The sequence below is a fragment of the Xenopus laevis genome, chromosome 2S (assembly GCF_017654675.1).
Source record: "Xenopus laevis strain J_2021 chromosome 2S, Xenopus_laevis_v10.1, whole genome shotgun sequence".
NCBI classification, from domain to species: Eukaryota; Metazoa; Chordata; class Amphibia; order Anura; family Pipidae; genus Xenopus; species Xenopus laevis.
The window spans coordinates 50304523-50320758 of NC_054374.1; the positions used below are offsets into that span (position 1 = coordinate 50304523).

The window sequence follows — 16236 nt, forward strand, 5'->3', positions numbered from 1 at the left end:
CCTTATGGTACCGTCTGTTAACTTGCCATGTCTGTGACCTTTCTGCATCTAAAGTATAACATATATCTAATTCCCTTTTGGTATCTATTATAGCCGAATAAATTTTAGAGGAATATTTAATTTTATTTTGCCGTTCTAGTTCTGTAAATTTCTTCTGCAGTTCTAGTATTTTCTGTCTCTTATGTTTTTGGCGGGCAGCCATAATATTAATTAGTTCCCCTCGAATCACTGCTTTATGCGCTTCCCACAAAGTTATAGGAGAGGAAACCGAACCTCGATTAAGCGAAAAATACGGTCGTATCTTTTCCTCTATTTGGGAACGCAGTTGGGGAGTAGCTAACAAGGACTCATTTAATCGCCATCTGGATTGTAAAGGCTTGATTAACAAGGAACTTAATTCTATCCCTACCATAGAATGATCCGACCAGGTGGTTGGTGTTATCTTAGCAGATACTAGGTTGGATAACAATGTTTGAGTTATAAAGATGTAATCAATACGAAAATAAATCTTATGAGGATTAGAAAAATATGTATAATCCTCGGTAGTAGGCCATTTTTCCCTCCAAGCATCAATGAGCAATAAGGAGTGGAACATTTCCAATATCTGTTTAATTTTGTTTGATTCCGTAGTCAAAGAAGATGTATCCTTGTATGTTTTGTCTAAGGAAGCATTTAGACAAATATTTGAGTCACCACCTAGTATCAGAGGACCTATGGAATGTGTCAGCAAAATTTTCCCAAGCTGGTCAAAAAACTGTTCTTGGTCTGAATTTGGTGCGTAATAATTCAACAAAGTAATTATTGTATCCTGAATTTCACCCACCAGTAACAGATAGCGACCCTGAGGGTCTCTCTTTATAGTCTGGAGTTTAAATTGCATTCCTCTACGAAAACATATTGCTACCCCATTTTTCTTGATAGGACCAGAGGCCAAATAATATAGTGGGAAATAAGGGGATAGAAAGGAGGGAGTTGAGTCTGTAGAGAAGTGAGTTTCTTGTAAGAATAAAACATCAATATGGCAAGAACGGTAACACTTAAAAGCTTTAGATTTAGGGGAGAATTGAAGACCTGTAAGTTATGAGTGGTAATTTTTAAATTGGCCATTTTAGTAAACGTTGGATTTCTATCAATAGATTATATCGCTTCGTACATATAAGACTAATAAAAGTAATTAAGAGACCCTGGACAATCTCGATCAAACTCCTAAGAGTCATATTTTCTGGCAGACAGAGAGGAACTGGTAATAAGCTAATAACCCGAACAAAAAATAATACATAGTTACATAGTTACATAGTTAAATTGGGTTGAAAAAAGACAAAGTCCATCAAGTTGAACCCCTCCAAATGAAAACCCAGCATCCATACATAAACCCATCCCTATTTTTAATTAAATTCTATATACCCATACCTATACTAACTATAGAGCTTAGTATCAGAATAGCCTTTGATATTATATCTGTCCAAAAAATCATCCAAGCCATTCTTAAAGGCATTAACTGAATCAGCCATCACAACATCACACGGCAGTGCATTCCACAACCTCACTGTCCTGACTGTGAAGAACCCCCTACGTTGCTTCAAATGAAAGTTCTTTTCTTCTAGTCTAAAGGGGTGGCCTCTGGTACGGTGATCCACTTTATGGGTTAAAAGGTCCCCTGCCATTTGTCTATAATGTCCTCTAATGTACTTGTAAAGTGTAATCATGTCCCCTCGCAAGCACCTTTTTTCCAGAGAAAACAACCCCAACCTTGACAGTCTACCCTCATAATTTAAGTCTAACCAATTTAGTTGCACGTCTCTGCACTCTCTCCAGCTCATTTATATCCCTCTTAAGGACTGGAGTCCAAAACTACATACTCCAGATGAGGCCTTACCAGGGACCTATAAAGAGGCATAATTATGTTTTCATCCCTTGAGTTAATGCCCTTTTTTATGCAAGACAGAACTTTATTTGCTTTAGTAGCCACAGAATGACACTGCCCAGAATTAGACAACGTGTTATCTACAAAGACCCCTAGATCCTTCTCATTTAAGGAAACTCCCAACACACTGCCATTTAGTGTATAACTTGCATTTATATTATTTTTGCCAAAGTGCATAACCTTGCATTTATCAACATTAAACCTCATTTTCCAGTTTGCTGCCCAGTTTTCCTATTTAGACAAATCACTCTGCAAAGTGGCAGCATCCTGCATGGAACCTATAGTTCTGCACAATTTAGTATCATCTGCAAAAATAGAAACAGTACTTTCAATGCCCACCTCCAGGTCATTAATAAACAAGTTGAAAAGCAAGGGACCTAGTACAGAGCCCTGCGGTACTCCACTAACAACACTGGTCCAATTAGAAAATGTTCCATTTACCACCACTCTTTGTAGTCTATCTTTTAGCCAGTTCTCTATCCAGGTACAAATACTATGTTCCAGGCCAACATTCCTTAATTTAACCAGTAACCTTTTGTGTGGCACTGTATCAAATGCTTTAGCAAAGTCTAAGTAAATCACATCCACTGCCATCCCAGAATCGAGGTCTCTACTTACATTCTCATAAAAAGAAATTAAGTTAGTCTGGCAAGATCTATTACGCATAAAACCATGCTGGCACAAACTCATAGTATTATGATTTGCTATGAAGTCCAGTATCTTATCCTTTATTAACCCTTCGAAAAGCTTTCCTACCACTGACATCAGACTAACTGGCCTATAGTTTTGAGGCTGAGAACGGGATCCTTTTTAATACAATTAAACAAATATATATCCATAACAGTAATGTTATAGTAATTTGGGTCATTGTCGTCACAATAACTTGACGCATCAATTTACTTTCCCCGCTAAGAGTGGGGAGGCATATGGACCATCCAGAGCCTAAATAACTCATAACGTTTAATAACACTTAACACAATGATATCATCTATCAAATAGTAGTATCTAAACAACCTTCCTTCAGAAAAAAAAGACCATTAGTCAGTGCTAATAATAATAAGTATCTTGGTAAAGGGAATAAAGCTTATACTCAGAACAAATTCCAGTCAATCCGCAACCGGAGCAGACGAAGATGTAGATGGTCGTTGAGTCAGCTGAAGTTGTTGCAAAAGTTCTTTAGCTTCATCCAAAGCTGTCACAGAATATTGCTTTCTTCGATGAACAAAGTACAAACGAAATGGAAAAGCCCATCTGTATTTTATATTGTATTGTAACAAAATTGCTGTAATTGGTTTAAACGATCGTCGTTTTGCAATGGTAACGGGCGCAATATCTGCAAAAAGTTGAAGAGAATGTCCATCATGTTCCATCTGCGGGGATTGACGGGCTGCATGCATTATGGCATCCTTTGTTGTATAGTAGTGTAGTTTGATTATTATATCTCTAGAGATGCCATCTTGAGGGGGTCTACCCAAAGCACGGTGAATCCTGTCGAATTCTAATTTGTCTGGGGTAAGCTGAGGGACCAAACTACCCAAAAATTCAGTCATTTCTTCTTCAAGGTTTTTGTAAGTCTCAGGTAGACCTCGAATCCTAACATTTCCTCTCCGAGATCGATTTTCCATAGCCTCTATTTTGTCCTGAAGTTCATGCACTTGATATCGAAGAGTATCAATATCTGTCTCATGGCCCTCTAGGACTGTTGTTGTATCATCCATTCTTTGTTCAAGCGTATCTGTTCTTTTTCCAATTTCCCTTATTTCTTTTGATAGTGATGCAGTAATGTTCTTTGAAGTTATGTCCAGTTCTGAACGCAGCATAGTTTTGAACTGGTCAATCAGAGATGAATCTTTTGTCGAAGATTTAGAGGACTGTGCTTGGACTGAGGATTGAGAAGCAGCTTTGTCTCGGTCACCTTCCCATTGTACATTACATCCAGTTTCTTTAGCCAAATGGGTGTCCAGATTTTGAGGTTTAGCCTTTGGACTGACTTTTGGAGGCGCTTTACCGATTTTCCCCATAATGCAAAAACAAAGTTCTCAATAGTACTGTATAGTAAAGGGGAGGGTTAAAATGTCATCAGAAGGTTGTTATAGCAGATTGTGCCTAAGCTATGACTCCAGAGAGAGCACTCATGATTATACAACAATAGCCATAGTTGCCAGCGTGCTCATACCTTCCCCAGTCAATTCTGAACAGTCTATGTGTCCATATTATATAGCCATAAAGTAGAATGAATAGTCGTGGGTTCATATAGCTATAGAGGTAGCAGGAATAAGTAAGTGTGAGAAACGGAGGAGTTGCACTGCAGAAGGGGTTAACAACAGAAAATATATTGGCAAAAGTACTTGTTCCCCAATAAAAAAAAAAGGAGAAAGGCACACTTTACCTAGTTGGCATATAACGTTCCGTATTGTAGAGTAATAATCCGGTTAATTGTTTGCTCTTTGGTGCATAGGGAAACAGAACAAAAGCCGTTGCTAATACAGTATATGCATTCAAAAGTAAGCCGCAGCTGGCCTGTACACAAACAGAGCCGATCGGACTAGGAAAATCCAGGTATCGTAGAGTACTGCTGACAATATCAGTTAGTGCGACACTGACGATCCGCACCTCTCAAACCTTTCTTTTCAATTTCAGGAAAAAAACATTCTACAATTATGTGTTCCATTATCTGAAATGCATCAGACCTGTGGTATAAGGGTTTAGTTACAGATAAAAAGGGAATAACTAAAACAATATGATTTGCTTAAAATTGACCCTATGGGAGATGACCTTCTATTACATTGACGTTTTTTTATTCTTGGGTTCCCAGATAAGAGATCCCCATTTCTGTATCTGCCCAGTAAGTATTATCAATCCTTAGCAAATGTCTGCTAGTTCCATATGATTATTGACATTTGCTAAACTCTTCTCAAATAATCAATCAACAACCATTATTGACATCTGCTAAACTCTTCTCAAATCAAAAACCATTATGGCACATATTTATTAGTAAAAGCAGTAAAACCAACTATGTTTAATTATTATACAAAGGATGTTTTTCAGATTTAGGCTTACCTGTGCCAGAGAATTGTACTTTCTAAAAAGCCAGATAATCAGAAGCATACAGCAACTGCAAGAAATAAGCACAAACATGGCATATATCTTCATAAGTGTTTATAACAAAATCTCTTTATTCACCATAGTCATAATTTACTACACTTTCCGCCACTACACATGCAGCTATCTGTAGACGTTAATTGCTTTTTGTGCAATCATTTTTAAATACCATCACAGTAGCATGCCTCCCAACATTTTGGAAATAGAAAGAGGGACAACATTTTGACCACACCCATTTTTTAGCCACGCCCCCAAATTACCATGTTCATTTTACAAAATGTGGAAGGTTATGAAAGTTTTTTGTGCGATTACAGTTTTGCTAATGAAGGTGAATTGCCCTTTAAACTGCAAGTCAGTTTTCCCAAGAGACCTGCTTATCTTAAATTGTTATTGTTTCTTTGCTTATATTAAATTGTTTCAAAAGTATCCAAGTGCACCTGGCACATATTCTGGGCTCTCTGCCAAAAGCCAATTAAGTAAGAAACTTTGTATCTTTTCCTGGCTGTTCAGAGATCAAAGAGAAAGTCAGGACATTTCAGTAACAATCCGGGACTGTGGGTTGAGCTGTCAAAATCGGGACTGTCCTGTGAAAAATGGGACAGTTGGGCAGTGAGTGAAATTATATTTCACTGCACATTTTAAAATACCATATAGCTGCTGCCCTAGGCACAAGCGCCCTGGTGCCTATATTGTGTCAAACTGATGAAAAATGCCATTTTACTCCTGCATATGCGCTATATTAGAACTGCTACCAAAATATTCAGCTAACCTGACTGAGTCTTCTTAAAGCCTTCACTCAGTTGCAAATCCCCCTAACAAATATTTCTGTGAAACATTTTGTAACTCAATGCCACAGAACTGACTGTTTCCCAAACAAATATCTTATGATGTGATTCTAAGTAATTCAAAATTACTTATCTAAAATTTGTCAGAACAGTTCCATATACATGACGTGACGGCGCATCCACAGTTGGAGCAATTTTCTGTTTCGTGACAACTGCGCATGCGCGAAACTCACGAAAATTGCCAAAGTGCCGGTCTCATTCCGAAGATTACCGAAGAGGCTGAAGATGGCGCCCATGAACTCAGATACCTGAATCTGCACCGAGGAGTAAGTAAAACGTTAGGGGTATTTGCCCGGGGGTAACACTTGGGCTGGGGGAAGGGGGGGTCTATGTAGGGTAGTGGGGTAGGGGTTTTTTAATTTTAGGGTTAAATTCTCCTTTAAGAACTTACTCCCAGTAATCGCATGCACTAAAGGGAAAAAAAAATGGTTAGGGTGAAAGGGGGATTTTAAAAAAAAGGACAGCCACTGGGTAGGGCACGGAGGGATTTGGCTTACATTATTAATGTGCAAACATGGATGTTAGAAGAAAAATTATAAACACCCATACTTTATAAAACCATTGCTTGTGGCCCAGACATCAGAATCTGTAAGGAATACTTACCGCCTCTTCGCTCCTCTTCTCCAAGATGACGGTGCCCATGGCTCCTGCGTGGTACGTTCTGATGCCAATGTGTCAAACATGCGCATCGTCTCGACGACATCGCGTCAAAATGGACGCAACGTTGTGACGCCAGCGTCATGATGTCATCACGCTTGTTTCGTGCCAGATAGGCCTATATAAGACGCCAGAACATTGCAGACCTTGCCCAATAATAGGTTCTACTTTGTGTGTTCCTATTTGTGTCTTATTCCTTGCTATTACTGATTCCTGTGTTTGACCTCGGCCTGTTAATTCGACTTTGAACCTTTCTGCCTTCATTGACCCATTTGCCTGGACTTGATTAATCTTCTTCTTCACCCTTATCGGATACCTTGAACTGTGTTGGTGCTTCCTCCTTGGTCCGCAAGTCTGGAGCCTTCAGGCTCATATTATCTCAGTTAGTTTTGGTCTTCATATTTGGGGAGGTGTATCAATCATTGGTCTACAACCCCAAATAAATGAATTTAGAGACTGTGAAGTTGAAAATGTAAATGAGCCAAAACATTTCCAACTTAGGGTATACACAGGACTCTGTATTCCCCATTTGCGTATACTTGTGGGGTTGACAGGAGCCATCTTGTGCTGCTTCAAGTACACTTCTCTTTAATTCCTGACACTGAACATGTGCATTAAGTGGTCCAAGATAGCACCACCAACCCAGAACTAGGTACAGCAATTAAGGGGGACCCCAGTTAAAAAATAGAAAGCAAGTGAACAACCAAACTGAAAAAGTGTTTAGAAGCTGATCATCCCCTTTAACCCATACCCCCCTAACTGTGAAAAAACAATCTTGGGATGAGGTGGATTCCTGACAATGGTAGGTTTCTCTCCCAATAAATGACTATGAAGTGAAGGGTTAAGCACACTTCATTCACAGTGTGTGCAGCTCCTGTTCTTTCTACTGTAGCTTTGTCTAAGCTGCTATTTTGCTAAGACTGCAGCCTTACTTGTCACCTCTAATAGCACTTCAAATGTATTTTAATTCGTTTAGGCTTATGGCATATTCAGCTGGAAAGTGACAGAAATTGCCTCCTGCCATCTCTCATTACGTTAAATGGGAAGGCTTGACTGTGCCATTACAGATGCTTTTAAAGGCCAAGAAAGGCTTAATCTCTGTGGGGCTGCCAATTTGCTGGGCACGCTCAGTCATTATAATCCCTTACCTATGACCCTGGTTCAGTGTTCCTCTTTGCCAAAAAAAAACACCAGGGTACAAGCATACAGTATGTTACCATCTTCTTTCCTCTGCACAGGATCTTTGCTGTGGCCCTGGGCTATGCTCAGTGTAGCAAAAGTTCCGCTTTTCATGTCTACGTTCCGATTTTACTCCACTTTACATGTACACAGCCCAATGTACCTTGCAAGGGATTTCTGGAAAATGTAAGAAGATGGCAGTGAATGGAAGAACACCCTAGGCTGGTGCATTTTTCAGCAAAGGCGAGCACTGGCCCAGGGTCTAAAAAAATAAATTACAATCACTGGGGGTGCCTAATGAATTCCCAATTCTGGCAATAAACCAATACCCTTTTCTTTTAGCCTGAAAAGGGCCAGTACATGGTGCAACACCATTACCCTAGACTTTAGGGTATAGTTAGGAAAAAAGAGGAGTTACCTTCCTAGAACCCTTACAGGACTTACAGGAACCCTTATGATGGCTCATTTATGAACCCAAGTGCAGCATACAAAGTGCCAAAAAGCCACAATCGACTATTTTTTGCATACTGCATTTGGGTGTGTCCAAATGCTTATACTGACTGCATTAGTCGTGGGAGCTCCTAAGTGCTCTTGCACTTGTGCCCTCTGGGGTCAAGAGAGACCCCCATGATGTCCCCTCCAACAGAGAACACTGGGTTCTTGGTGAAGTTATAATAAACATATGTTACAAATTACAATCACTTTGTAATTGTTAATTCAGTAGCAGGCATTCCAAGCAGCAGTGCAGTTAGTGTTAATTACCCCTTTAACTGGTCATGTATGTGTGCCAATGGGTTTGAACCAAAGTGTATACATAGAAGTCCTGCCATACTGGCTTTTGTAATAATTCAGAAAAGAATCTGTTAACATCAGTACCAGGGATTGAAAGCAAAAAAAAAAAAAAAGACAACTTTTCCAGCTGTAAAATATTTTCCCACAATAATACTAATTTATAAAATGTTACACATTATTTGGCACAAGGGAATATATTTCTAATGTTATTCTTGTGACATTACACCTTTATTACATTTTCAGATATGCACAACTTTGTTTGTTGAGAACAAAACCCAACTAGAGAAGTAGTCTAGAAATGTTGTACATTATGTTTTGGACTTCTGCACCAGCCCAAGGCAACCACGGCCCTTTAACAGTGAAGATATGTGCATCTGAATATGTCCCAGTAACTCCCCCACTTCTTTTCTACTAATTCACTGCACATGCTCTGTGCTGCTGTCAGTAACTGAGTTTAGGGACCAGCTCACAATATACTGTATATACAGAATAGATATGTCACAATATATGGCTAAATACTGATGGTACTAAATACTGATAATTACTGCATGTCAGCTCAGAAACCAGTACAATTAGCATCGGAATTTAATAATCATCCTATATTACAAAGAAACTTTGTTTTCTCTTTGTAAATTTGTGACAACCCCTAAGCTTAGCTTCTGATCAGCTACTCTGAATACACTGAGCATGTGAGTGTCGCAGTCATTTTCCAAGATGGTGACCTCCTGTGACAAGTTTGAAGTCCTGGATCATTGCTGCTATTGAGATGCTGAAACTTTAGGCTGGTACAATAAGTTCAGTATGTAAAATATGGCATTTTTAGCCATATTCATTTTAGGGTTTAGTTCTTCTTGAAACAGCAACATAGTGCACTTCAATGTGAATCGGACACAATGATGATATAAATTCCTGGAAAGTTACACTACTGCCTCTCATTGTCAAAATGACAGGCAAGTCTGATTCTTTAGACACAAATTCACTGAACCAATTGACGCAGGCTGCTGTGGGAATCCTGGAGATAATGTGACCTTTGTAAATGGCTGCAGGGTTCACCTTAAGCAATAGGCACATTGTAATTTGGTACAGGAGGCAAGATAGACTGAGTGAGAGCCAAGGGCACTATATGGTAGTTCAAGGAGCAGCTTTTGACAAAAGTACCTTTTTTTTGATGGATGCGATTCTTTTATGCAACGACTGTGGCTATTTAGCATGACTGCAAAAATGACCCATGACATAGCTTGTTACGTTTTTTCTTGAGTGCAAGTAACAATATGAATACAATATGAACACTGAATATAAATTATCTGTATTGCAATAACATTTACTGAAAATAATATTAGATAAATAGGGGCAAGTTCACTAAGATCCGAAGTTGCGCCGGCGGCAGCTTCGCCACACTCCGCCGCACTTCGGCAGGTGTAGTTTCACCAGCGCTATGCAAATTCACTAAAATGTGTAGTTGCGCCCAGGGAGGCGAACGGTAGCGAAGTTGCGCTAGCGTTAATTCGTCAAGCAAAACGAAGTTACGCTAGCGATGCCTAATTTGCATACGGTGCCAAGTTAAAGTACAATGGACGTATGTGTAGCACCAAATACATTACACTAAAATATACTACATAAAATAAAATAGAGTTGTTATGTTATGTGCCATATGTTAGGAAATGTAGGGGGGAAGGAGGGTACCACCAAAAAAATGTACGATCTTTTTCAGCCTATCACCCTTAAAAAATGACGTCACGCTGGCAAATTTGCGCTACCGATAGCCACTTCGCGCTTTAGTGAATTTGCACATAATGTTAACTAGTAACTGGAGAAGGCAAAGTTTCGGGCCCCTCCGTGCCACTAGGCTTGACTAAATTTCACTTAATTCATTTTTCAGTGCGCTACTTAAATTTTGCTCCTACTCTGCAGTAATTTTTACATAAACTAACATGGTCCCATTCAAAGGAGATTCAAAGGAATATTGAATAAAACACAATTACAGAGAAATTGAAATTGGCAGAAAAGAATCTGTTGATACGGCAGTGAGAACGTTAACATTTCCTAATGCTGGATTACAGGGGAAGCAGCAAGATTCTACAATGCCCAGCACAGTCAAGGAACCCCAGTGTTTCCTTTTTATTCCTTTTATACCTTCATGCTCATAGGTTTGAGGAAGAGGATCAAGAGATACTTTTGATTAAAAACATCTGTAGGAACATCTATTATCCTATCTTTCTAATAAGGATGCAAGTTATGAACATTTTAATTCTTTTATTTGTAAGCTGTAAGTCATTTAGCCTTATAATGAAAAAAAAACAACTCTTACCATCCAATTAATGAGAATGTAGCTGTAAGTCTTTTAACTGTAATAATTGTCACCTGAAAAGAGAAAATTAAACACCTAATAAAAAATAATCCTCTAATTGCAAATGCTAGCAAAATTCATTATGATTTCAACATAAAACAATTTTTCAAGAAGAAACACATTCTGAGAGTAAATTAAACTACATGTCCCTTAACATTTCAGAAATTCATATTAGTATCTTGCAGACACAAATCATAAATTTATTTTATTTCCTGGTAGCTACTACAGAGATTATACATCATTCACATCGGCCCCTACTGTAGTTGAGTTTACAATATAAGGTTCCCATTACATTCAAATACAGTTGGGTCAATTAACCTGCCTGTATGGTTTTGAGGTATGAGCAAAAAAACGAGAGTACCCGGAGGAAACTGACACAGACATGGGGACTGGAATGGTGTTGCAAGGGAAAACTGCCTTAATTTTGCTGCTCACATAAAACTGATCTTCAAGAGACATTAATGGCAAAAATATTTTTTACTAAGTGATTTTTTTGGAAAAAGAACACTTTTTATTAATGATTCTAAATTCTTCATATAAGCTAACTAAGCACAATACTGTTTTTCTACTTTCTATGAAACTACAGCCTTACAGATTCAAAACAATAAGGGTTTGGGTGTCCTGGAGACTTTGAAATCCTTCGAAAGCTTTACTTTCTCCCCAGTACATTATAAAAATATTATTTGTAGGTGAGATAGTACCATATCTCACATCAAGTGAGAGAAACAAGATGAGAGTTCAAGGCAGGCAAGGGAACCATAATGTGTGACAGGAGGAATGAGGTTAGAGCAAAGCTTAGTCAAGGACACAGGCCTGGGTCAATAACCAGTGAATTAGTGCAGTACAGAATCGGAATCCAGAAAAGTAGCCGATAACAGGCAAAGGTTGGTTCAGGCAGCAATGCAGCTGTGGTCAAGGACAGGCAGGTTCAAGAAACAAAGAATGAGACAAGAAGCGCACCCAGTTAAAATGGTCGTGGTGACTTATTAGAATTTTGCGCCAAGCAAGATCAGACGCAGTGCACCAAATATAAGCAGATGTGCATAAGCAGAGGAGCACACATCAAGAAGAGTGATGTGATACACTTATATAGCAGGGGTACCCAACCATTTTTACCCATGAACAACTTTCAGATATAAAAAGAGTTGGGGAGCAACACAAGCATGAAAACTGTTCCTTGGCGATACAAAATAAGTGCTGTAATTGGCCATTTGGTAACCCCTCTGTGAACTGGTAGCCTACAGGAGCCTCTGTTTGGCACTACACCTGGTTTTTATGCAACCACAACTTGGCCCAAACCAGGAATTCATAAATATGCAACTGCTTTGAGGCCACTGGGAGCAACATCCAAGGGGTTGGTGAGCAACATGTTGATCACTGACATAAATCAGAGACAGAACATGATTGAGTTGACAGGAAGTTGAATAGCAGAATTGCTGAAAAAAAAATCACAATATAATTAAAAATAAGACGTAAAAGAAGCAAGCTTTGGCTTACCACTATAAAAATACATTGTCAGGCTTGAATTTATGTTTCGGATCATTGTCATGTTGCAAAGTCCAAGTAAGCCCTATGAACAGTGTCCGGGCTAATAAATGGACATTTTTCTCCAATATTTTCTTATTATATGCTGCACTCATCAAGATGCCCCCCCCCCCAAACAGCAGTGATCTGTCTCCATGCTCAACAGTAGGAAAAGGTGTGTTTCTCTTCATATGCCTTGTTGGCAGCTCTCTGAACATGGTATAACCAATTTTAAATTTGGCTATATATCGCTCCAAATGATTTTGTTCCAGAAGTCTTGAAGCTTTTGTGCAGTCTAAGCACACTGTTTTGTGGAATTGATGCAGCAATGACAACGCTACCACACTTATTGTGCATGCTGAAACAGCCAAACCACTCTGCTACTTTTTAGAAGTTACTCATGGACAGTTGTGCAGTTATATCTGAATAGTTTTTGGTCTACCTAACAAAAACCTTAATTTTACCACTTCATTATCAGAGCTTGAACAGTAGTGATTGATATTTTTAAATCTTTGGATATATTTTGATATAATTTTTCTGATTCACAAGTTCAATGACTTTTGATCTCATATCCTTTGACAATTCTTTTGCATTCCTGATGCTTCAGTAACAAGCAAAGTCAATGCAGTCTTCAATTCTCAAGAGCGAAGAAACTATTTATTAATTGTGCACAGAGAATAATCAAACAAGGCACACATATAGATATTTACCCTTCATTGCCATCCCAACTCGTGTTTGTGAACTTGAGTGTATATTATCAGCCCAAACTGTCAAGAATATGATAAGAGCAATCTGTGTGTTCTGTGTGTTTTCTCCTTCTGAAGGAGCTCTGGGAGGGGGGGTTGCCGACCCTGTAAACTGTTCAAAATTGATACATTTAGTTGATACATTTAGTTGATACATTTAGTTGATACATTTCTTATCTTTGTCCCTGCTGAGCAGAATCTCTGGGTTTCATTAAAGGCAGCTGTTAGTATTGAAACAATAGTTGATAATGCTCCTGAGAAATGTATCAACTCAATGTTGCAAAATTGTAACAGTTTAGAGGAGTGATCCCCAACCAGTAGCACGTGAGCAACATGTTGCTCTCCAACCCCTTGGATGTTGCTCTCAGGGTCCGCAAAGCAGGTTCTTATTTTTGAATTCCAAGCTTCAAAGCAGTTTTAATTGCATAAGTATAGAGTCAAGTAGAGCCTCTTGTAGGCTGCCAGTCCACATAAGGGTTACTAAATAGCCAATCACAGCCCTTATTTGGCACCCCAAGGGACTTTTTCATGCTTGTGTTGCTCCCAACTCTTTTTACATTTGAATGTGGCTCACAGGTAAAAAAAAAAAGGTTGGGGACCCCTGATTTAGAGTCTGCACCTGAATTACTGAGCTGTCAGACTCACACCAGAGACAGGGACATTCAACTTTAAACGTAGATTTTGGAAAAACCGTAAAAAATAAATAATGGAAAGTAATTGAAAAAAGTCTATTTTTTTTTATCTAAAAACAACTGAATTGAAAAAAGTGTTTGGAAGGTGAACAACCCCTTTAATGAAACTCAGGTATTCAGCATGGCCAAAGATAAGAAATATATCAACTAAATCTATCAATTTAGAACAGTGACAAAGTGGGGGACCCCATCCCAGAGCTGTTTTAGAAAGTAATAAGAAGGTGAAGAATGAAACTTTCCCATCTATATTAGAAAAATGGTCACAAATTGAAAATAAAAAGTAATTGGAAAAAAGTCTTTATTTGTGGGCAACTAAGTGAAACAATGTAAATGAAAAAAGTGAACGTCTTTAACTAAATGTGTCTTTTTTTAAAAAAATAAATAAAAAAATAAAATGGTCGTTTGTATAGTGCTAAGAGGATGAACACTGCTTTCCTCTTGTCCTGAATAGCCACAGGTGACTGCTGTCCGGTTGCAAGCATAGAGACATTTGGCTGGCCCAAAGGGTGCAGAGGATGCAGGCCACATTGGTGTCCTGTCTTTAGGCAGTATGGGGAGATTACTCGCATTCTGGCACATCTTCCACTGGTCTTTGTAAATGGCCACTGCATTTATCAATTATTCGTTTTCCATACCAGCACAGCAGTACTGCTATGGCCTTTGTAGATTGTCTTTAATTCACCATGCCCTGGAGCCTAGAGTCAGAGATGTCCCCCATCCATACTTTGTTTGTCATTTGTCTAGACAAAACTGCTGGCGTTAGGCATTATTATAATAAAATCATTAAATAATATCAGGAAGATTGGTTCATTTGGTAGGAACACTGTATAAGCATGTTCATTTGAGATAAGTGATTATAAAGTGCATAAATAGGACATTATAAACTTTCCCAATGTTATCACACAGTGTTAAATTTGTGATAATGGAAACTGTATTGTTATTCAAAGCAAATTAGCGGCCGTAAAATTAGGTTATTGACCTAGACAACTTCCTGCTGGCAAGAATTATTCCCTTTTGCCCTTTGGCAGCCTGTACTAGTGATATCAAAGTTCTCTGCAAAGAATTTAGAAATTGTTCTCTCTTGTCTTTCTCTTGTCTGAAGATAATTAATCAGGTAATGACTGAAAACCAGGAACAATATGAGTGATTAACTTAGAACTTAGTGCGTCCATTCGTGCAAAGCCCCAATGCAGCCTGTGCCCGCTGATGCTCCCTAATTGTGCCTAGGGAGTGGTAGTTGACAAATAAGCAATGCCATTGGCTGTTTGGTAGCCCCATATGGACTGCAAGTCTGCAGGAGGCTCATTTTACAATAAGATGTCTTTTAGCCAAAAAATAAATTGAAAGGCCATGGGAAGCAATATTAAATGGCGATGATCAACACATGAGCCATTTGTGGATCATTTACTTAAAATGTTGCATGATTTCATCATTGAAGATATAATAGACTTGTATATTGCTCATCAGCTTGTTTGTCATGAATACTAGTAGCTTTGGAAACATGGATATCACCATAAAATAATTACAAGTGAAATTCATTTTTTAGACAGAGCTTATTGGTGGCCTGCTATTTTTCATTTGGGGGAGGCTCAGCACATACCTATAACTGAAATGCTGTGTTAATGTTTTAGTGACATACAGTACCAGAAAAACACACTTCTTTTTTGTATATCAAAATAATTGCTAATGAATCTTTTTCACAGTTACAATGTTTTATCATAGTCAAATGTTTGCAAATCACACCACAGCTTAATTAGTTAAGTGTTAGTTGTGCTCGAACTCTTTTTACAGTGTTCTGGGTTTTTTTCAGACATAAATAAGATTTCACATATTTCTATAATTTACCTGATCACTTTGGCTTAGCTACAGGTGATCTCTGTAATTCTATGCATGTTTGATATCAAACTATTCATTTATGATTTCTAGTTTGGTAGTTTGGCATACAAAGACATATTTGTACATTTTCAATTAATCTGAAACATACAAGTTTCTGAGGTTGTTACTATTAGAGGTTTCTAATACATGTAAAACATGCTATGTGCAGTATCTGAAGCGTCAGGCATCAAAACATGTATGAACTATATTTATTTCATGATACCTATATTCCACTATTTAGAAGAAAAAACGATTGGGCATTAAAGTGATTCCTAAAACTGGAACCAGTGGAACTGGGTTTGCTGACCACATTAAGGTAGGATGATTGTGGACCTGTATATATTTAAATGCCTGTTTTAGACTATTTTCTTCAATTTGCAAAAAGAGAAAAGAAGAGATCCTACCAAAAGCAATTTTGCTTGCTTTTTCAATGGGTTAAGCCTATGAAAAAAAATGTGCACATTGTGGAGGAAGGTGGGAGGGAGAGAGAGATACATTGTACATACACAGAGATCCCAGAGGCTGATAAGATGGGATAACCAAAGCCTTTTAT

The 16236-nt window shown here is 38.3% G+C and overlaps 1 protein-coding gene across 5 annotated transcripts in view; it reads right to left on the reverse strand.

Moving 5' to 3' along the window:
* LOC108709423 (cyclic AMP receptor-like protein A) overlaps nucleotides 1–16236 on the reverse strand; it is a 256285-nt gene that overhangs the window by 223089 nt on the left and 16960 nt on the right. For 2 of the 5 annotated variants that reach the window (XM_018249222.2, XM_018249223.2), the window contains 2 exons: nucleotides 10808–10860; nucleotides 4985–5039 (listed from right to left, as the gene is read on the reverse strand). In XM_018249222.2, coding sequence (XP_018104711.1) covers nucleotides 4985–5039; nucleotides 10808–10860 — 108 coding nt within the window. Of the gene's footprint in view, nucleotides 1–4984; nucleotides 5040–10807; nucleotides 10861–16236 lie in introns of those variants that run through there. The other 3 variants (XM_041583760.1, XM_041583759.1, XM_041583761.1) reach the window with 2 other exon arrangements.